General features: G+C 42.6%; 2 protein-coding genes across 2 annotated transcripts in view; one reads left to right on the plus strand and one right to left on the minus strand.

The window, feature by feature from the left end:
• Positions 1–12,086, plus strand: part of LOC109311135 — a 21,772-nt gene extending 9,686 nt beyond the window's left edge. Inside the window, exons 10-17 of the mRNA XM_019536574.1 lie at positions 976–1,046; positions 1,546–1,623; positions 3,516–3,576; positions 3,681–3,753; positions 5,156–5,217; positions 6,347–6,481; positions 9,865–9,979; positions 11,136–12,086. Of these exons, the coding sequence (XP_019392119.1) occupies positions 976–1,046; positions 1,546–1,623; positions 3,516–3,576; positions 3,681–3,753; positions 5,156–5,217; positions 6,347–6,481; positions 9,865–9,979; positions 11,136–11,152 (612 nt within the window). The 3' untranslated portion in view covers positions 11,153–12,086. The remainder of the gene's footprint in view (positions 1–975; positions 1,047–1,545; positions 1,624–3,515; positions 3,577–3,680; positions 3,754–5,155; positions 5,218–6,346; positions 6,482–9,864; positions 9,980–11,135) is intronic.
• THUMPD3 (THUMP domain containing 3) lies at positions 10,283–21,361 on the minus strand. Its single transcript, XM_019536575.1, has 9 exons — positions 21,135–21,361; positions 19,344–19,421; positions 17,590–18,102; positions 16,788–16,918; positions 16,014–16,083; positions 15,462–15,577; positions 15,172–15,282; positions 14,464–14,587; positions 10,283–12,753 (listed from the first exon to the last, which is right to left on the minus strand). The coding sequence occupies exons 1-9, from the start codon at positions 21,309–21,311 to the stop codon at positions 12,622–12,624; spliced, it is 1,452 nt and encodes a 483-aa protein (XP_019392120.1). The 5' UTR covers positions 21,312–21,361; the 3' UTR covers positions 10,283–12,621.
• Positions 21,362–22,772: the final 1,411 nt, after the last annotated feature.

The raw sequence follows: 22,772 nt of genomic DNA on the forward strand, positions 1-22,772 counted from the left end.
TGAAACAAACCCATACACTCTTCAGTCTGGATATATCTGTTAAAGCAGGAACAGGGGCCATGTTTGGATTTGCATTGCAGATAACTTCACTTTTGCAAGTGTCCAGTTTGGCACTTTATTCTTTGTTGATCATTGTTGAAAGCCTTGTGGAAAATGCCAGCTTTCAAGAAGGACTTGAATGCAGAGAATAAAGCCTAAAAAACAGGGGGAAGACAAAAGCAGGAGAAAGATCCAAAATAATTTAACAGAGGGCAGGTTAAAAGGCGTGCGGGTGTGATGGACTTTGTGCTAAGGTCACTCAGCTTCAAAGTACTTCTGAAGTGTGGTTGGGCATAGGTATAAATAGTGTTAACCCTTGAGTTGGTCACTTTCTTGTAAACCATATCAGGATGGATAATGGTTATTATTGTAATGAAGTTTAAAATCAGGAAATCTTGTTCTTTCCTTAACTTTTCTGCAACCTTACTTTTACACTCGGTAAATCACGTAAAATGGGATTTTTCAAAAGATTCCAAGGGAGCCAGGTACCTAAATACCATGACATTCCAATAGAAGGTGGGTGTCTCACTTTTACAGTCCTTTGAAAACCCACATGTAATGTCTGTGCTTCAGTTTTGGGACAGCAAACCTTCTTTATCTTGCAGGAGAGGCTATAAAGTTCAATCATTAATATTTTTGAGATGCGCTCAACACTTACACAGTAGCATGTTTTATAAGGAGTCACTGCAGTATGTTCTCTTTGCTTTTGGGGGCAGAAATATCATGAAAGGAGAGGAAGCCCTCTGCAAAGGAAATATTGCTTAAACTCTCCTGGCTGGGCCTAGATCTGTTCTTCAGATAACATGATTGCTACTTACAATTTTTTATCAACAGTTAGAGGGAGCATTTTCAGATAAGAAAGGCAATGTGTTTAGGTAAAGAGAGAGAGTTTCTTGTTTTAAAACATTTAAAAACGTATTGAATCTTTTAATGAAGGACTTCATTAGAATTTTCCTGTCTGATGCAAGAAAGGTGCTTGGGGACCCTGAGCAGCTGCTGTTTCTGAGGTATGGTGCAAGAACTTCATTTTGATTTATCAAATATTCCATGGTGAATGATCTGTGCTGTTAATTGGGGGAATTTCAGAAAAGCACTATTGTCTTTTAGACCTGCTGCTTTTCTCTTCTCATCATTTCCTTTTGCAAGTCACTTAATAGCTTTGTATGTTATTTTTGCCATGTACAGGTAGACATAATAATAATGATGTCTCTCAGGAGGTCTTAGTCTTATTTGTCCAGGCTCCAAGATCTTTATATGAAAGGCATTATATAAGTAATACTGCTGTTAGTAATTATTAATGATGAACCATTTGCCATTTAGTAAATGTCGTGAGGCTTTTATTACATGGGTTTACCCAGGTTTTTAGGATCTGAGAATTTTTAAGCTGTTGTGTTGCTGAGCCCTCTGTAAGATGAACAGGTGTATTGTGGAATGCTAATAGTACTGATGTCATTATACTTCTGCCGCTGTGCTCATCTTTATGGCTTCTCTTTTTGATTTGCTTAGAAGCCTTCGGTGTTTTGAAGGTTGGCCGGTCCATCTTTTGGAAGGCAACCCTGGCAAATATGTTGTCTGCCACTACAGGTGAGGAAACTTCATTCAGAGTAGAGCATCAGCATTACTTGGAGTAATTCACATAGTTATAAAATGTTTCCTATTAAGGTCCTTTATGTTTTCAAAATGAACGGTAACTACAGTGGGCTCACTCATAGTAATAAGCACCATGCCTAGAAGCAGGTATTGTCAGAATTGGGACCACAGAAATTCCCTGCCCCTGAGGCCTGCATTCATCCCACATCTAGATCTCCCTGGGCAGATTCTTGTGCAGAACTGAGATCTCCCTGGCTGCTGGGTCAGCTTATGCAAAAGTGACTGCAGGTTCACTGTCAAAAGCTGGATGTACAGGTGGGTGCATGCTAAAACCATTTGGCAAAAGTAAAGTTTTACTTAGAATGTTAATGTTTTCTCTCCACAGTAGACAAAGGCCTTGATCAAATGCTCCCTGAAGACGGTGAGAATAGTTCCAATGAGTTCAATGAAACGGTGATCAAACCTGATATCTGTGGTACACAGTTAGGCAAGTCAAGGGGTTTGCAATTATCACATAGCAAGACAAGTCAGCTGGCTCTGTTCATAGCACTTAATGAGGGTCCAGACACTGACACATTTATTCTTCAGATGTCTCATGCTGAAAACTTAGCCACTCAGACCAAGCCTCTTAATGGCATTCTTAGCTGAGAAAGAAAAAACGTGTGGAAACGCTGTTTAAGAGCTGTTTGCTCCCCCTCTGCCCCTCACCACTCCTTGCCAAGCAGAAATTCCTCCCCTCCCCTCTGCCTTGCTGAGGAGGTGTCTGTGTATTAGCTAACAGACCTGGGTCCCTGCTGAATCAACAGGTAGAATCAGCAGTCTTAATGGGGTGATAAACACTGAGATAAGGGTGATAATCACTGTTATCACTGCTCCCCCAACCCCAGCTTGCTTGCCTGTCAGTTTACAGAAATGCAGACAATATACAGAAGCAGGGAGGGAGAGTGAAAAACTCTGTATCATTAACAGATGCATGCAGTGCACACACCCCTTTGCCTCGGAGTGCTAGCCTGGGGCTGCAGGCTGGCAACACTCCTGCCCCTTGAGCAGCGAGCAGAAAAGCCTGGGACTGCAGGCAGGCTGGGGGTTTACACCCCTCCCTAATCAGAGCCCTGCTGCGGTTTGGCCATGCCCTCTCTCAGCTCAGCTCTGTAAAGGCAGGGAGGGCTGCTCTAGCACCCCCGGGCTTCCAGCCTGAGCCACTGCAGGCATGTGCTTGAATTTCCTCAGTCCAGAGGGATTGACTGTATGGTTGGAAATCGGTTCAGCCTAGCTAGGTTAGACTAACCTGCAAAGGCTGAATCAGTTCAGGGTCAGGCTTTTTGAATGTCTGTCTCTAGCCAAGGTCTCATCTAAAATTCATTAAGTCAGTGGAAAAATTCCCCTTGGCTTCTTCAGGCTTTGGAACAAACCCTCCGGTTTTACTTAGGCTTTGACCCATTGCAGTTCGTTATTATTTTGGCTGAATAGGACCAGTCATATTTGGCCTTTTGCTAACAGAAAAGTTTGTGTGAAAGAAGCCAGCACAGAAATCAGTCCAATCAACTTAAAAGACTCAAAACACAACAGTGTCACTGTTGTGCTGAAGACGTGAGCAATGCAATGGATTTTAATCAGACTAATTAGCTTTGTGGGTCAGAGTGAAATGCCCAAAGGAAACAAAACGAGTAATAAGATTTTAATATTCCTTCCAGTGCAACAACACAAAGAGTTTTTTTTTTGGTTTTTTTTTTTTTTAAAACATAACATCACATGTGGCAGTGATCCTCTCAGCAGTGCATACAGTAGTACGCCTGGGAAATATTCTTTGTTCATTTGAGTTCTGAAACCTCTCGAATCTCATGCTCTTTCTATAGCTGCTAATTTCCACCTGTTCTTTTTTGTAGAAGGGGATCAGTTGTTCTGAGAAACAGTAATGCGACCAAATGGATTTACATTGTCAAAGCAGTAAGTTTGTTTTTTTTTTTTTCCAGAGCTGGCATGGGATGGGGAGCTCTGGAGAGTCACTGCAGAATGATGTCTGTTTTAAATAACATTTAATGTTCTTAAAGGGAAGTTGTTCTGTCCTGAAGGTTTTTAAAGATGACCTCCCCACCACCGGAGTAATGGAAGCAGGAGCTGGCAGTGAGTATGGAATACATCCTAAGGATTCTCAGTTAGATCATTAGATAAGCCATTGAAGTTATTATTGGTGGTGGGATATTTTTCCCCTTGAAGTAGTTATGCTAGTGTTACCACTATCAGGGATGCATTTATATTTATGTAAGAGTGACTTGTACTGCACTATTTTCTACCCCTTTGATAAATGGAATAAACTAGGCTGCTGTATGCACATTTATACTGATATAACTCCATGAAATCTGGATGCTTGGACTTCTTAATCTATAGCAGAATAAACCCAAAGGGCTGCACCATGATTAGCAGCCCATAATGGTTAAAGCCTGTCAATATCTGTTAGTATCAACACACAACGGAGTTATGGGGCCAGCGTCACATCCAGCTGCCTTTGATTCCCCAGCCTGATCCAGTTATCCACATATAACTGGATAAGCTAGAAGCAACCTTCAGCACAAATCCAGGACAGGGCTTGAACTCAAGCCACAGGAATGATAACAAGATACCTTAAGCCTTGTCCTATTACAACACTGTCATCTCTAGTGAACTCTTACAGTGCTTCTGTGTGGACATGGCCTAAGCTACTTTTGCATCTCTAGACCTCAGAAAGTGGAATTTAGACAGAAGGCAGAGGTAGAATCATAAATTCAGAGAAAATGAGGGTTGGAAGGGACCACAAGAGATCATTCTAGTCCAATCCCCTGCTCAAAGCAGGACCATCCCCAACTAGCTCAGGGCCTTGTTGAGCCAGGCATTAAAAACCAAGAATGGAGATTCCACCACCTCTCTAGGTAACCTGTTTCAGTGCTTCACCACCCTCCTAGTGAGAAGGTAGATGTATTTTGGGAACCCGATTATAGCAGTTCCACTTTTAAAGTGAAATTCTTGAAGTGCTTCACCGGGTTTGTCCAGTCAACTTTCACTTTCTTCTTCCAGTCCTGCTAGACACAAGTCTTGGACCCTCTTTAGGTTGAAGATTTTTCTTTAAGTTTTCCCATTATGACTATTACAGTTCCAAAGAACCCCCATGCACTTAGGATGTTGGCATTTCAGTTGTGGTGTTATCTTGATTTGCTCTGGGAGGCAGATTGGGACCTGTTTCTCCTTGGTATCCCAGGCAATTAGCAAATGTCATAAGAATTAATAAACTCTGTGGCTGTTCTCACTTGTGCTAGGGACCAATTTGAGCCATGGATTCAGGGAGGTGGAGGGTGCTCAGTGAGAGGCTGGTTTAGCCAAAGATCCAGCTAATAACATGTATTTATAATAAGGAAATTAAGAAGCAGTACATATTTTAGAGACCCAAAATGATAATGCAAAATGAGTATTGTATCAGATCCTAATGAACATTAAGCTAATGGTTTTCTCTCTCCTTTCTTTTTCTTTTACCCAGTTTGTAAATCGTTGTCAGGAAGCAGCATGATGACTCCTATGATCATTGCTGTAGACACCTTGCTGCAAGGATCTGTATTTGTGAGTGTTTCATGTAGAAAGCTGCCCAGAAAGATGGCTGGTACCTTCAGTGCCATTCAAAAAATGCATGTGGCACACTCGTAGGTTGAAATATTTAAGAGTTTTGTGTATTTAAAGAAATCTGTCTTTCTGATTTATCAATTAGCTGGGTGGGGGAAATCCTGGCTTTCCCAGCTACTCCAGTCCCACTCTATGGGGCTGGGTCAGTGGAGAAAAGTGCCTCCCTGCTCTGCTGACCCTGCAGGGCTGGCTGGGGAGAGAAACAGCTGGTGTCCCCCATTGCCTCAGACTCGCGCTGTGCAGGGGAACACCCGGGGTTCCATGCTGCCCCAGACCTACTTTCTCAGCTGAATTGCTCCATTCTGTGATGTTTATTTCTAGCCTGAGTCAAAAGACTGGTTACAACTTTGTTCCCTACCCAAGCAACTAAACGTATTTAAAATGTGTAAAATGAACAGTAAGTAATTGTGTGTCTCTAATTCAACTGGTTCTTAGAGCAGTCCAACATTATAGCTACATGGTGGTATATAAAAAGTAGTGGCAAAAAATGCTTTCCTTTAATTGCTTCTCCAAACATGTGGATGTGATCATTTCAGTTAGGTTCTTATTCAAGTCAGCACTGTTAAGACATTTAAAGCTGAGCTTAACCAGACGCTACTAAAACTCTCCTAGAGAGCAATCTTGCACTGTACATTTGATGGCCTGTTTGAGCTCTGATTTTTTGTCTCTTAAACTTACTGTGTTAAGCTGGTAACAGATTCTCCAGTGCATTCTGGTGAAATAATACTTCTGTGTGACAATCCTCAGCACCCCACTGCAGAGGTGATGTGACTTCTCACCAGATCAGCTCTGTGGCAAAGCTTGCATTGACTTCCCAGGGTCCAGAATTTCTCCTGGTATATTTTATTAAGCTCCACATTGCCTAAGGCCTCTAAGCTTTTACTGCAATGTAATACAGATATTGTTACAAATAAGAGAACAGTGTAGACAACCATTAAGTGGGTAAGGTACAGCAGTGGCAGGGGAATTTACAAGGTCAGAGTGTAAAGACCATGGCTGCTAGAATTGCTTAGAAACACTGTATTGGGTTTTAATACTTCTTGCTTGGTTTTATTTTCCTGCGTGTAAGGGGCTCTTGGACTTTCTCTTTGAGGATCAGCCAAGTTTGTGTGTGGTCAGCAATGGAGCTGAGTGCCTTAAGATTTCAAAGAAGTTTTTCCTGCATCATGCTTCAAAAGACCTTCTGGAGAGGCTGCGCAAAGAGGTGGGTGTATGTTTGTTTCTTTTTATAGCTGCATCTTTGCTTAATTACTGTAGCTTTGAATATCTGTACCTTATACAGAAGGCACAGTTGTCCATGGTTTTAATACTAGCCAGGACAACTAGAAGTATACTTTTGAAAAACTGGTAAATCTGTGAGAGAGGGAAGCCATAATTTAAAGCACAGTAATGATTACTTGATTTGATAGCACATGAATCAGCATAACAACAGAGCAGCCTGGCAACACTATTACAAGTTTCCCTCGCTTTATCTGGGTTCTGTGTATACGGATTTGCTCTTATGCGATGACCCTTTTTACACCCAAGATTCCTTGTATGCAAGGTAAGTGTGTAGGGGACGGGGCAGGGATGTGGCACAGTCCAGGGGCTGTAGGCTGCTCCTGAGGCAGCTGCAGCAGGGAGCAAAGCAGAGGGAACTGTCAGTGGGTGCAGGGCGTTGGACGGGGGGCTGCGGCTGTTGCTGCTATGTGGACTGAGGGGGCTGTGTCAGGCTCCTCCCAGGGGGCATGGGCCCCCAGGTGTGCATGCAGGATGAGGGCAGGCTGCTGCTGTGGACTGGGGCCAGTGGTGGTACCAGGCTCTTCTCAGCAGGGAGCTGGGCTCTGATGCGCTTGGGGTACGGGGTGGTGGTATTGGGTGGGGGACTGCAGCCACCCCAAAATTCACTCTCCCAGCATCGCTGCTGCCTGCCCCAAGTGCAGCGCGGCCCAACCCCGGCCCCCACCAGGAAGAGCCCAGCGTCGCTGCCAGCCGCAGCCCGCAGCAGCAGCCTGCCCTTGTTCTGCACGCAGATCCAGGGGCGCACACCCCCATGCCCTCCTGGGGTGAACGTAGCAGCAGGAGCCATGTCTCCCATCCTGTGCCCCACCCCGGCTGTGCAGTGCCTGCTCTAGCCCCAGCTCCTCCCTCTCTCACCGCTGTGGGAACATATCCCTATTTAATACCTTATATATACTACGTTCCTTTTATGTGAATTTGAGTTATACGCAGTTTTCCTGAAACACATGTACAGCATAATGTGAGGGAAACCTGTGTATGCAGCAGAATTAGAGCCTCTAATTCTGCTGCATACACAGGTTTCCCTCTAATTCAGAGGGGCACTTCAGGTGAGGTTCTGAGGCCCTCACTAAACTCATCACTGGCCCCTTTGTGCCAGGTGAAAGGGTGGAAGAAGGTCCTGTTGGATGGAATGTTGGACAGGCATCCCTAGTCTGTGCCTTGGTTTCCCCATTGGAAGAATGGAGATAACAATACAGGCCTCTTGTGTGAAGTGCTTTGAAATCTGCTGCTGAGAAGTGTTGTATATGCCAGTTCTGGTCTGCAGCTTTTAGGGACTTTACAGTCCCTGGTCCCACAGCAGCTAGCCTGAACAGAGAGGCTCAGCTTCAAGTGTCTGTAAAAGTGGTTTAAAGTCACTGTAGAGCCCTTTCTCCTGAGAACAGAATTCTTTGCCCATTGGCGATGTATAGAGGGTGCATGTGGGTGCACGTACACCCCCTGAGATTGGTGGTGCACTCCCTGTGAAAGCCCCGCTGGCCTGTGGGCAGTTGCCGCTTGCTACCCCTGCTTTGCCCCCGACACCGCTGGTGGTGTCTGCGGGCGGTCCCTGATCGCCACTGACTTCTGCCAGCAGCATCTGACCGCCGCCAGTCTGTGCTTTCCACCCCCTGCCACCAACACCATTGTGGCTGCCTGTAGGAGCTCCCCGCTCGCTGCTGCCATGTCCTTGCCACTGCTGCCTGCAGGTGGTTGCCATGTCCCCCCCCCAGCCTCTGGTGGCACGCAGTGTTCATGTCTGTGCCTCTTAGAAACTCATCAGAAGGGCTCACCTCAAAAGTATTGAGTGGTAGGTATGTGATGGTTATCAGCATGGCTTCAGGAGCAGGGAAGGAGATGGCCTTGTTGGAATGAGCAAGCAAAATGAGCTCTGTATGATTTCTGCCCTATATAATTAATGTTGAAAAGATGGAGTACAGTGAAATAGAATCACACTGACTGCAAAAATGGTTCAGTTGGGTATGGGTTCACTTTTTCCTTACGTAAATCTCCCACAAAGGCTGGTTTTAGTTATGGGAAGATGGAAGAATCACCGTATCTTTGCCTAGCCTTCTTGTGCAAATATGGTGAAATGATACAGTCTGGAGTTAGCTGTCTTTTTTACTAACATCAACAATACAGTAACCAAGTACAAGTTTTCCTGCTTGCATGTGGAGAACCTTATTCTGAAGTCAGATTCAGAAAAAAACAGAGCTCATGTTCGTTTCCAAGTAAACTTGAGCTTGTGAGAACAGGTAGTTGCTGTGGGCCAACTCAGAGCCTGGGAGCTTCCCTGTTTTCAGAGCGTTTTGGTGGCATCAGACAGATGCTGGCACTGTAGAAAGGTGCCTATTTGCAGCAAGCTGCTCATGGTGACCTGAAGGATGCTAGCTGTCATGACTCATACAAGCAACTGCATAATTGGGGATTGTTTTACCTGCGTTAGTGAAATGAAACTGTTGCTTGGACAGCTGTTTGTACCAGCCTTTGAGTTAAGAATGGGATTTTGCCTTTCTATTCTGCTTCCTGGACATAGTAAAAAAACCTTACTGAAGTTTTTGACTATAAAAAGTTTATTCAGTTTGTTTTTTCCTTATACTGCTCCAGGAAAAAAAAGGTTCAGAGGCTAAGCCTGGTGCTACAGTAGAATACTTAAACCAGTCATTCTCAGCTGAGGGGGCTGAAGTCCCTCTTTCAGGGGTGCTGTTATGCAGGTGTTGCAGCAGTCCAGTAAAACTACCCCACGTGTAGGGCTGTAGCATGCATGCGTGCTTTCTTGCATTACAGTTCTCTGATAAACCTATAGCAAGCAGGAGAGCTGGCTAATATTGCAGCCCTTCTTGATCCAGTCCTCTCATACAGTTCCCAGAAACACAGGCAGACAGGACAGTTCTGAGTGCTAGGGTTGTGCCTTAACATTTGCAGAGTCCCTTTAATCCATGTTTGTTGTTGTTGTTGTTACACTTTTATCTGAATTTTGCTTAGGTGAAATTCAGGTTTCTAAGTTTTGCTTTTGGATTAGTTTTAGTAAACATTTGACCCTGCTGGCATTATTTCTGTTCCCTGACTGAACAGCTTAAGGAAATAAGTATTATGGCTGTTAGAAGTCAACATATAGACTGAAAAGTGTTAGGGAATATGTGTAAGCACTCTGCCTGTTGACTTTGCCTCTGGAAAGCAACCATATAGTTATAGCCAGTATCGTTGCTTTGTTGTTGTTAAATGTAATGAATTCATATTGGCTTACCTCTGACACACTTTTGTAAGCGTAGCAGTGCACAAAGTCTTTTATGCCTCAGATTTAGACTTGGTCATGATTCTTTTCCACAGGAACATTCCTACCCCAGTGAGGCCAAGCTGAAGGAACAGCTACAGCGCATGGTGCAGTGGCAAGTTTTTCGGAAAGCAGCTTTGGCAAACACAATTCAACGGATTGAACTGAAACGCAAATTGCTTCCACATTCCCTGAGTATAGGGCTCTACGTATGCTCAAAAAACTGACTAATGCATGTTTCTGCCAAAAATGGAGGGATGCGAGTGAGTACATGCTGGAGAAATAAAAACCCAAATCCCCAGACCCCCCTCCCCAAACCTTGTGGGAGATGGTAATATGTTAAATTAGGTCTCTAATTTTTTCATGATTATGATAAATTACATGATGAAATGTCAGAGAAGCTTATTTCCTACCATGTCTTAATAGTGCCATAGACATATACAGCATGTGGTGAAGTGACTGCTACACACACTATTGGTTTCCATGTAATGCTTTTATCCGAAAAAATCTCGACAAATGAAAAAGAATGAAGCGTCTCTTGGGCAGTGAGTATACTCTGGGACTGTCACTGCAGAAGGCTCTCAGGCACATTTACACATTATGAGCATAGTCAAAACTCCACTGCCTGTTTCTGAAATCAGTCAGAGGTAGACTTGCTTGATGCTCTTTTACAAACAGCGTTATTTCACTGAAGAAAAAAATCAAAAGGAAAGAGCAAGGAAGTAGAACAGCATTTACTTCAGATACCTAAATGTAACCCAAACTTGTGGATTTCTAGAGCCTGCATGAACAAACAGGCTGACTGTCATGAAAAACAGCGAACGGTTATTTGTGTCTTTAGTCATTTCTTACAATACCCTGAGTCTTACCTGTCAAAAGAAAAGCCTTTAAATTGGCTTCTTTAATTAGAGAATCAGTTTGTGCAAAAACAACAATAGCATCTAACAGTGCACATTATTACCATCTTTTTGCATATTTTCAAACCCATTTTGAATTATTTTTCCATGATGCATGTGAAACTGTATTTCTTAGTGTATCTTGGATCAGATATGTATTCCCATCTCAACAATGCAGAGTTTCACTTTGCAATTCTAGTTACTGCTTGTTTACTTTGAAGTTGCCTAATTTTCACTAGTAAATGCTTTTTATAAATCATTTAAGTTATGAAATATGTATGTAGTTAGCTGGAGTTTTCAAAAACAGATCTTTATTTGAGATGACTGGTAGCTTATGAAATTTATTTTAATCTTAAGGAAACTGTGATAAACATTTTAAATGCATGAGACTTTTTTGTTTTTTAAGCGATTAAGCTTGTTCTTTATTACAGACAATGGTAACAGGTAACCAGAACTCAAATCCAAGGTAATTTTAAGATCCTAATATTACATTATGAATCTGGATGTAATAGAGTTCAGTGCATTAGAGAATGTTTGAGAAACAAGTCACTCATTTCATGCAAGAACTGTTGCTGGGCATTATAGCTCAGTGTGGCCACATGGAGGACAAAATGTCTCTAATACCTTTATTACAACGGTAACACTGCTGGTGCTTTACTTTCTATGTGAAGAGACTTGTACTGCAGATTTTAAAAGTTGCATGAAAACCTCACTACAGCAGAAACAGAATGAATGCAGTCAAGGGGAAAATTTCTAAGGAACTCAACTCCTATTGGAAACATCTAGAACTTAAATGCTTTTAGAAGTAAAAATGAATATTTAAGAGGGGAAAAGTGATGTAAACATATGCACTGTCCAATTAACTTGAATTTTCACCTCTAATAAAATAATGTAAGTAGTTTCTTAATATGCTTAGTTTACAAAAGGAACAAAAATTATGACTGTTTGTATTTATTCTGCTCTTACCACATAGCTGTAAGCTGTGTCACCATTTCAACAGGAATCTAGTTCAACTTAACTGTATTACAACCATCTTAATCTGCTCATGCTAGACATAGGAAACATATAGCAGTATATTAGTGCTACAGCATTTCTCTAGAATTATTTTTATTGAGTTATCACTAGACACATTCTGTTAAGGCAGATTGTACACTTCACCACCCAACCAAAGTAATGGTACATAAATATAAAGGAAATGTTTGCTGAATTAACAGTTAGTTGAGGTAGCAGGTAAAAACATAAGCAAGATCTCCGTACTGAAAAACAGATGCCAGTTCTTTATTAAAGCATGGACTGGTTTGTTACTCTTATGTTTTGGCAACAGTATGAACTAAGAACAAAAAGGAGAGTTCTCTCTTGGCAGTGAGGGAGAGGGTGGGAGAGAAAAAGCCTTCCGTTAAATTATATCACCCAACCCATCAAATTAAAGACAACTGTCATCAGCAGTCATGTACCTCAATCTTATGATCTTTGCACAATTTCTGCAAATTTGGGCGGGGGGGGGAGGCAGGAAATAAAGGCTAGCCTGCTACCTCTCAAAATGCTTCGGTAACGTTTTCAGTTGTGAACATCAGATATTCCCATGTAACTGAAAAACAAACGTAGTAACAAAGACTCAGGCACATGGAAATGTTGCTAATTTCACTAGTAGATTTGCATTCTTTCTTTCTTTCCTTTTTTTCCCCTTCCTTATTTGGCTTCAAATTGAGAAGGTTCCAGAGCACAGAGTAGAACTGCCACTTTCCAAGTTGATCCCTGGATCAGTATTCATTACACAGAATCTATATATGCATTTTTTTTCAGTACTGTCTTCAGTGATCTTAAGAATTGGTAGACCTGGCACTTGCTTTACCTAAGTAGCTTTCCAAGATGTTTAGGGGAGAGGATCATGTTTATCATGTTCTCCACCACTTGCGTTTACCAGCGTGATCTGTTCTCTCCTATTTCTTCTAAGGTACGTTTCAGAAGGTACACTGCAGCATGAAGTCCCCCTACGTTCACCCAGACTGTTGGACCCTTTCGCCATAAGTGTCCCATTTCTGACAAGGCCTACGTGCAAAAAAGCAGACAGTTACTATTGGTGGAGCTGGTTCTGAAATTTATGATTAAGGTTGCTTAACATGGTCTATTATAAGCCTTTTAATTCAATGACCAAAGTGACTATTCAAGGCTAAAACTTTCCATACAATTTTCTCTGTGCCTTGAATCCTAGTTTTTGAAGTCTCAGTGAAAGCCCTTCAGCCTTTTCAAAGAGTGAGGTTAAGTGAACTTGATAGTTTTACCAATGTTACATTTTTCCAAATTTTTCCCATGCCTTCCTTTGAAAAGCTCCAATGCTTCCATGTCTTTGGAAAGGAATTGAAATGTCAAAGAATGCTAAGGTTGCTTTTTACATGTACTTATTCTGTTAGTTTTTGATGATATGACTGTGCTCTGTTTTACTGAGACCCCTGGCTCATTCTCTGTATAAGATGGGCAGTGAAGTAGGCAGAAGGTTGCAAGAACACAAAGCATAGTCTCATTTTTTTAAACATTACATTCAGACTTAAAAACCTGTTTCAGGCGTTGATGGACTTCCTATGTGATGTTTGATTAGATTCCCTTAAAGCATCTACTCAAGGAAACTGAATTAAGATGGCATAAGCAATTCTGGTATTTCCTAACTTTGTGCTTGACTCTGCAACCTAGATGGAATTTATTATTTAACATGTATTGCAATTTTAAAGCCATATTGATCTACCTTAATTTCAGGGGTCCTTTTAGTGCACAAATAACTGTACTTACAAGTCCTCTTCTAAGCCATTTGAAGTTGAACATCACACCATGTATTCCATTACAGCAATTCACTATGCTTCCTACATCTGCTCACCTTAGTGTTAGGGACATTCAGAACATGGAGCAAAACAGTTGTTTTCCTTAGTTTTTTTCTTGGGGAGGAGTAATGAGCTGAATGTGTGCATCTGGGACTCAAGTTTGGGAACTGGAAAGGTTCCCCCCCTCACCCTGCTCTCTCTGAAGGATACTATGTATATATGATAAACTCACCATCCCCAGCAGAGCACACTGCACTGTACTGCATTGCTCTGGGCTGCCTCTTGAACCAGAAGCCATGTAGCTGCCCTCATTTAGCTTAGGGACATGCTAATCATTCAGTAGAGCTGTTTACCAAGCCTTCTGTGCTAAGTGGTGGCAGTTACACTGCTTCTGGTTCAGGTGGCCTATCAAAACTAGTGCAGCATGCTTTAAGGCCCTATCTCCAATGATGGTGAGCTTACAGTGTAGACACGGACAGTTGTTTCTAACATTGTTTCAACAAGTTTCAATTAATCTTTTTGCTTTTAATGTTGGCATGTGCTTACACGTTTGATACAAGAGTCGAATTAAGTATGTCAGGTGGATTTTTCTAAGGTTTTACTAAAAATTCAGATTTGACCCATGAGGCATCAGAATCTCTAGACAGGTGGTAAACAATCAAAGCAGGAAATTCTGTTTATTGGCTATAGTTTTATTAAGTTACATGGATAAACTTCAGTCCAATTCATTTCTGAAATTTATTTAGATAGCAAAAAGCCCATGTCTCAGAAAATGATCTGAGCCTCTACTGTGGGGGAAAAAAAAGGGTGGAACATTTTTAATTCAAGTACTGGCTTATTTTCAGTGCTGTTCTCGGTCTAGATAACTTGATTTTTCTGCATCTTTGGAGATGTTTTATGACCATCAAAATCATGATTTAATGCCTAAATGAATGAAATGGTGTACCTTAGCAAAGCACTTCTTGTCCTGCGTAAGTAGTACGGCTCTGCCTGTCCCAGGCCTGCAGATCCGACTCATTTCCTTAAGGCAGGCGGGATAGAGATCCCAGTTTTTCCTCTTAGACCCTATTCTGGAATGAAAATTTGGATCGACATAGTAAATGTGCCTATGAAGTACAGTTGAAAATAGTTCATTTTCAGTTAGCATGAGTTAACTTGTTCAAGATCATTTTTACTACTTGTTTCCACCTACATGTCTTATGTATCAGTTTGGCTCCACTGGACTCATAAAGGCAAGAAACGGAGGTGAATCTTAATGTCATATAACCCTACACATATTAAGGAAATAATGGTTTTTACTGCTTAGTATAATGAATCAGAGCATCCTATGAAACCCTCAAACACTTTGGTTCTTTGATATATTTTGAATCAAAAGAAGACTGAAAGTCATTTTAGAGCATGTAGCTCAAAACTGCTGAACTGATTAGTTTGAAAATGTACAACAAATCATTTTACTTCATCATTCAGTCAAGAGTGAATCTGCAAGATTACTTGTGTATCTTTGAAGTACATACACTGAGAATTATGACAAAGTTAAAGATTCTAGAAATTCTAACAGATCTTAAACTTTAGCAGCAATAACAACAGTTATTCAAATATAGCAGGTTAAAAAAAAAAAAAACCCCACAAAAATAAGAGAAATTATGATTCTCACCTCTTTCCGAAAGGCATGTCTGTTACAATAACATCCACAGATCCAGTCCTCAAAGGGAGATTGCAAATATCCCACTGGATGGTATCAAGAGATACACCCCAAGAAGTACTACTGCAAGTGTAAAGGTATTCATCTCAAGTGTGAGCTATTATTTCAAATGATTTTTTCCAACTCAAATGCCCTTGGCATCATAATGTAATAGGAAAATATGAAAAACCAAATAAAGCACATTTCTGAAAAATAGATCTCCTAATACAAAGAGTTGTGACCATCCCTCTTACTTTTCCTACCTTTCTTGATTCTGATTTTTCTTTAGTAGAGAGCAGATGTTACTTGCTATTCTCTTCATAGCCTGTGGGTTGTTATCACCAGCAATATGGAAACAGTTAGGCCACTCAGTAGCTCCCTGAAAACAAAAGAAGTCTGTTAAACTTGAATTGGTAGATTAAGAAAAAAGTTTGTAAAGCTACCTGCACATCAGAAAACAATGCAAAGCAATTACAGATAAACTTCAACAGCTTAAAACTTCCTATTGTATATTTATTTCAGAGATCAGAGCTCTTCTGGGGGCTGACAAGACTCTGACATTTAGCTACTTCCTGCTATGTCTTGCATGAAGAAGGTGCAACCATTTAGGAAAAGTATATTTGTAATTAAATTGAAATATCTTTCTTTGATATTTGGCTATTGGAACTGTAGAATACTAGTGAAAAAGTCTGCATGTAATCTACTGCTGTGAAGTATGCAGGATTTGGTGAGACTTGCTTTTAGGGGAGGCTACAGCCTAGCTAGGCTTTCTTTTAAGCTAAAAACCCAAAAATTAAAAACAAAGGAACAATTACCTCTATTGGTATCGCACCTGTTCCACACATTGGATCAACTATTATGTCACTTGGCTGAACATCACAGAGTCTAAACAGAGAAGGAAGAAATATTCATGAAAAGTCTTAACAGCAGTTTCTACAGAGAAGTTAAACTAAACTACTATTTAAATTATTCAAATTCTACCATTTCAAGAGCAGACTTTGTTTACAAATGGTTGCTAATGTTCAGGTTTTAGACACAGTGGGCACGTGCCCCTATGGTGCCACTGTTTCTGTGCCATCATTTAAAGGAAGTACTAAATGACAGCACAGTAACAGCTGTTACTGCACTATGCCACCAGCACAGTTATTTTTAGTTGCTACTTCACCATAGCAACACACAATAGCAAGGGAGTGCATCACTATGGTGACATAGAATCGGCTTTGCTACAACGACATAGCATTTCGTGTAGAAGCACCCACTGATGGGGAAATATTAAAATATTTTGATGGATGGCATAAAAATGTTTGAAAATTGTTATGGTTAATGCAAAACATACACTTGTCTGGCCTTATGGTTAAGAAACCATCAAACCCATCATTGTGACTATTAGTAACTACAAAATATTTGTGATATTTGAGCTCATTATTTAAAGTTCATAAAAACGGCTAATCAGGAAAAAATGACCAAGAAAACAACCCCAACCCCCCCCCCCCCAACAAGAAGTATGTGCGTGTATCAGGGCTAACTGGATTTAGTTTCCAGAATATTACATGGGAATTTAGAAATAAACTATAACTACCTGTACTGACCTGAGCATCCCATAGGCAAGAGTAGATCGAAGAGTTGTGGGTCCAAAATGTGTAATATTTCTTCTGTGAAGACTCTCTTCAGTTAATGCAATACCCACAATGACTTCATTATTATGAATGTTCAGGAGAACCTGGAATGAATTTTGAACAACTGAATGCATTCATGAAGCCCTACATGTTCTTAGGAAAAAAAGTTTTGCAGTAAATAACATTTCAGGAACTGAGTCTAATTTTTTCCTCAGACATGGTATGTTTTCTACACCCCTATTTTCCAAAGTGTCCTAAACATTAAGCTACACATTCTCTCTCTGCTGTCCTAAGCTTATAGATAGCAAAAGGAAACAGGGTAAATCATCATAGTCCTAGGACATCAGACTGGCAATAAATACCACTAGTTCTGGTTCTCTGAACTACAGAGAAAACTACAGACAGCACTGAAAACTGTCCTTAACAATTCTGAGCTGGACACCAAGAGATTCACGAGACAAATTCACTGTATCTGTCAGCTTTTCCTCCATACAAAAGCCTGCTGGATCTCCTTTACAAATCTTCACCCTCCCCATAAATGAGAAACTTTATATTAAAAATAACTGCTCACTGCCTTCTATTCTGGTCAAGTATGCATGAACATGCCATACCAGTAACTGAAAAGCAGGTCTGTGATTGAACAATATCATACAGCTATAAAACACATTGGATTAAACCAAGATGCATTAATGCCACAACATACAGCAGCACCTCCATTTAAGCTAAGCAAGTAACTACACGTAAGTGGGTATTTCTGAAGTCTGGTGTGTAATACCTCCACATCAAAGTTGGTCATGTCAGCCTTCCACTGGAAATGTTCTTGCACTGCTCCGCCAAAGTCTCTTGCTGCATCATTTGATGTAAAATTATGTTTGTCACCAGCTCTATTGCATGTAACGCGGAACTTCAGCACTGGGGCTTCATTTTCAGATTCCTTGCAGTCGCCAGCTCCATTTTCACTTCCAGCAGTTGTGAGGAATTCATCTTTAGCACCAGATTGTTCACCGTTATCTACCGAGATAATAGCCTGGGTCTCCTGTCTGCCAGCAGATTCCAAACCTAAAGCATTTTGTGCCTGATCATCTGACTCCTTATTAGCATCTTTTGTATCTGTTTTCTCCTCCCCTTCTCCATCACTCAAGTTTTCTTTGCTTGCACTACCCTGTGGGTTCGGTTTTTTACGTTTTGTCTTTTTCTTCTTTAGGTTGGTGTTTAGCTTCCATACTTTCAAAGGGTCTGTCCAAGGCAGATGTTTAACCAGGTCTTCCAAATCCTTTAGAGACTCTTCCTTTAAAAGATTCAAAAAAGTCATTCTGTTTGGCATTCTTTTAATGGTAAGCCTTCCCGTTTCTAAAATCACCTCACCAACCAGATATACTTTTTGTTTAAACCTAGAATGGAACTGTAGTCTAAGGCCACATCCACGTGAGCAGGGGCGTGAATTTGCAGCAGCACAAATGGTAACAGCACAAAGTTGTTCCACTACTCCATGTGCTGCAGCAGGGGCTGGCTAGGGTACTGGCTGCCTCTGCCAGGGGTTAGCCAGTAAGCATCCACCTATACTGAGGCACCCTGTACCCCAGCCAGCTGGGGAGTAGCACATGGAGATGAGGGAGCAGGCAGTCCTGGACTATTTGCTCCCCTGCCTGGAGGCATGCTGTGCCCCAATGAGCCAAGGAGTGGCTGGCTGGGGTGCAGGGTGTCTCGGGGCAGGGGCTCCCCAGTGCACTGAGACGGAAGCAGGCAGCCCACTCCCCAGGTGGCGGGGGCACAGGGTGCTTCAGCGTGGGGGATGCCTGTTACCCCTGCATCACATGGAGCTGTGGGACAGTGTGTACCATTGCAAAACACACAAGCAGGGCTGTGCGCTGCAGCTCTCCCATCTCTGCGTTTCTCCTGGCACATAGATAGCACTTTGGCATGTTTTGTGCTGCCTTTCTTTCCAGGGATTTTTTTTTTTTGCTACCTGGAAATCCTGATAGTAAATTTTGCCCCAGCACTAATAATTAGCAGGCACCATGCACAGCATAATATGCAACATGTGTGGTTTGCGGTGCCACAAACTGCACATGCCTGCATGTCTGGATCTGGCCTAAGAGTCCCAGGAGTACCAGAATACTTAATAATTAATCTTGGTAGATTTTATGGTTCACCTTAATTTAAAAGACTAAGGACATAGTATATTCTGGTCACCTCCATACAAGCTGCAGCATCCCATTTTCTCCACATCTGGATATTCCTAAGCAACATGTGCAACTGATATGTTCTACACTGCATTGTTGCACATATGTGCTACACTGTATGTTGTCCTTTGATTTGAACAAATGTTTAAGAGAAATCTGGCAAGTGAGGGGGGGGGGAATAAAAAATAATTCTGCCCAGAAGACTTCTAAGTCTAATTTTACATTAAAACAAACAAAAAATAAACTCCACACATAATCTTTCAGGAATTCTGTTCTCAGTAATAATTAAAAAAAAAAATAAAAAAAATCACACCTGACTGAAAATCCAGGTACAAAGTTAGCTCACCTTGGTTTCTTTAAACTGGTAATCTGTAAACTCTTTCACAACAACAAATAAGTTATCCACCGATCTTAACTGATGAACCTAAAAAAAATGGAAACAAAAGTGGCATGTTCCTGGTATTTGTAAATACCTGTAATTAAAATTTCATTCAGTTACATTTCAAATTAAGATACCTGGATACCTATACCTCACTGAATTCTGAATTCTTTAATAGTACAGAGATAAGCTTCTGGTTTCTTTTTCACACCTTTTTGTGCGTACACACCTAGCTTCTCTTTAGCACGTGTGGTCACCAAGACTGAAGTAGAACAAGGAGAGTAATTCCTTTTCTTAAAGTTCTTTTGCTTTTGACTTCATCTAGTGTTATAAACCCCCCGCCCCCCAAAAAAACCAAACCCAAACCAACCTGAACTCAGCTCTTGAATAGTGGCAGAGACAAATTGTTCAAAACATATTTATACATAAAATTGTATGTAAGTGTGCATATAAAACATAAATTGTTATTTATAACAAGAATAATTTGCCAATAATTGGGAGGCTTACAGTTATTTGCAATTTTCTACAGCCTTTTGTTTTTAGGTAAAAAGGTCAAGTGAAGACAAAGAATCAGGATAGTTTTGTGGGTTTTTTTTTTTTTTTTTAAAAGAGATGCTTAGAAGTTGTATAGCTTGCTATTTAAGAGCCAGCCTGTTCAAACCTAGAGACCTCTGCATGTCATGAAATGCTGGACATTTTTCCTTAGGTCTGTGCTGCATGTTGTACCAGCTTTTACTGCTCAGACCTGACGAAGAATGTCCTGCATTGGAAAGCTGGTCTAACTCCCTCCCAACTGTGCAGCTGGTCCAATAAAAGATCTTATCCTAAGTCTTGCCTCTCCCAGCATTGTGACATATGCAAGTCTCTGGGTCTGAACAGGCTGCCTCTTGCAGCTTGCCAGGAAATGCAGCCATAAGAACATGAGAATTGGCATTTCCCGGGTCAGACTGGGTCCATCTCACCCAGTCTCCTGTGTCACACAGTCCAGCGTGCTCTGCTCCGTGTCCCCCCTTGGCACACTGGTTTTAAATCTCTGTCTATTGTTTCCATCCCTATTATGTCTTTAGCTGTCCCAGGCAATCAGTTGTTGCCTATCCAGTGGCCTCCCTTTCTAAGCCAGGTGTACAGCATTTTTGTGGCAGGCCTTGGCCAGGGTCAAGAAACAGACCTGTATCCCCCCACTTGGTGCACTCGTTCTGAACGTACCACCCTCACCTTTATGCTTATTTATCCCAAGGAATCAACTGCTATGTCCTCAGCGGTCTCTTCCTTAAGGAAGGCTTATACTTCAGGGTCTATCTAAACCATGGTGGAAGCTTGCAGTGCAGCAGTGTCTTTAATCTCACGCTCGCCCCACACCCACCCAGGGGCTGAATGGTGAGGCAAAAACCTCCCTCACCATGAATTGTCCCTCGGCCACTCCGTGGCAGCGAGGGAGGAGCATGGTGATACGAGTGACATTGAAGTCCTGCTGCACTGTGAGCCTCCACCAAGGTTCAGTTAGGTCCCTGCTTGGTGGGTGTAGGCCTAGGACAGGGCCGGACGAAATGGTGGATCCAGCCGGATTCGGCCCCGGCCGGTTTCCATGGAGACCCTGAGAGCAGCGCGGGGCCGGGGTTTCCATGGAGACCGGCCCCAGCCGCAGTGGCGGGCGCGGAGATGCTCACGGGCGGGGATCTCGCGGCGGCGACAGCGCGGGCTGAGGCAGAGCCGCGACCCGCCGCCTGATGGCTCTGCCCCTCCCTCCTCCCCGTGCACCTTCGCCAGGGCCTCGGCGGCGACGGTGAAGTAGATCTTGCCGCGGTCGCGGCGTACGCTGCACCGCGAGCCCAGCTTCTCCTCCACCTCGGCGGCCGCCGTCAGCTCGAAGCCCGTGGGGACGGTGGCACCGATGGTAACCTCGGCCGCAGCCGCGGCCTCCTCCGACTCGCACATGGCAACGGCTATCGCCGGACCTCGTTTCCGCGAAGCAACCGCCGACTCGGACGCCTTTGTTTCCACTTCCGGTTCCGGCGAAAGCACTTCCGGGTGCCAAGGTGGGGCAACCGCGCAGGGCCTGGAGCAGGCCGCGACCACTGCGGGTTGTGCCACAGCGCTCTCTAGTGGACCCCCTCCCCCCCCCTCCCGCTACAGAGCCCGTGGGAGGGGCCAGAGGTCGGGCCCTGCCGTGCGGGCAGGAGGGCGCGACACTGGCCGCGGCGCAGTGACAGCCTGCGGGGTAACCGCTCCCCTCGTGGCAAGGTTTTCCAACGCTTTGTTTTTCCGTGGGAAATTTCCCAGTTCTAAAACTTCATTGAACTTTCATAAAATCCGTTAGTAACACTGAATGGATGCCGATACCGTATTAGGCAAACTTGGCAGTTTCAAAGTTGTAATTAATGTTTTTCAGGTGATTGTCCCTAGGAAGCGTGTGGGAGAGTGCATATATGTTTTATTGATGTGTAAACAGGAGGGTAAATACACTCGCATAACAATCCACACCAAAAATCAAATTATGAATTCGTCCAATTGGCTGTGCGGGTCAGAGCAAAACCAAAGCGCGGCATATTGTGCTCAGCTTTTCCGGTGTGCTCAAATTAGCATCTCAACAGTTTTCAGTGCCTTTGTTTTTTTTCTTAGATTTAAACAAACCATGTAAAGGAAGTATGTGCTATTGTGTATTGTCTTTACATTTTTACAAGTATTCCTATGAAAATAATTTCCACATAAAGCTTTGAATTTGTTTCAATATAACATTTAACCCTCATTAAGTGTGTTGTATTTAATTTTTTTTCCTAAACAAATATTTCAGTTCAGATATTTGTGGCTATTGGAACATAAAATTTACATGGGAGTATTTTTTAGTTTTATTTACTAAATAGAAGTCAAAGATGCTAAATCAGATCGCGCTCTATTTAGGGCTTTGGAAAATTTTCCAATTCAAAATTTGTGCGAAAACCCACGTCTCTGGGAATAAGGATTGGAGTAAGGATAGGAACAATGTGACTGAGAATGGGAATAATGTGAGTGGGACGTTGCAAAGCAGGGGGGGTGGCCCACGACACGTGTGTATGGGTGGCCCTGTATGTGGGGCAGGGAGCAACAAGCAGAGCAGCAGACTGCAGGGAACCCCCAGCCTGAAGCAGAAAGTAGAGCAGCAGATCATGCAGGGAGCATAGAGCTTGAAGCAGAAAAAGCAGCAGGCTGGGCAGGCAGCACCGAGTATGGAGCAGAAAGCAGAGCAGGCAGGGAGCACAAAGCCTGAAGCAGAAAGCAGAGCAGCAGGCTGGGCAGGGAGCACTGAGCCTGAAGCTGAAAGCAGAGCAGAGCAGGCAGGGGAAGGGGGTGGGCATGGCACTGAGGAAGGTGTGAGGCTCACGCTGGCTTGCCTACCAAAATGTTTGGCCCCACTGCTCC

The sequence above is a fragment of the Crocodylus porosus genome, unplaced genomic scaffold, assembly GCF_001723895.1.
Source record: "Crocodylus porosus isolate Cpor-Errol unplaced genomic scaffold, CroPor_comp1, whole genome shotgun sequence".
In the NCBI taxonomy this organism is placed as follows: Eukaryota; Metazoa; Chordata; order Crocodylia; family Crocodylidae; genus Crocodylus; species Crocodylus porosus.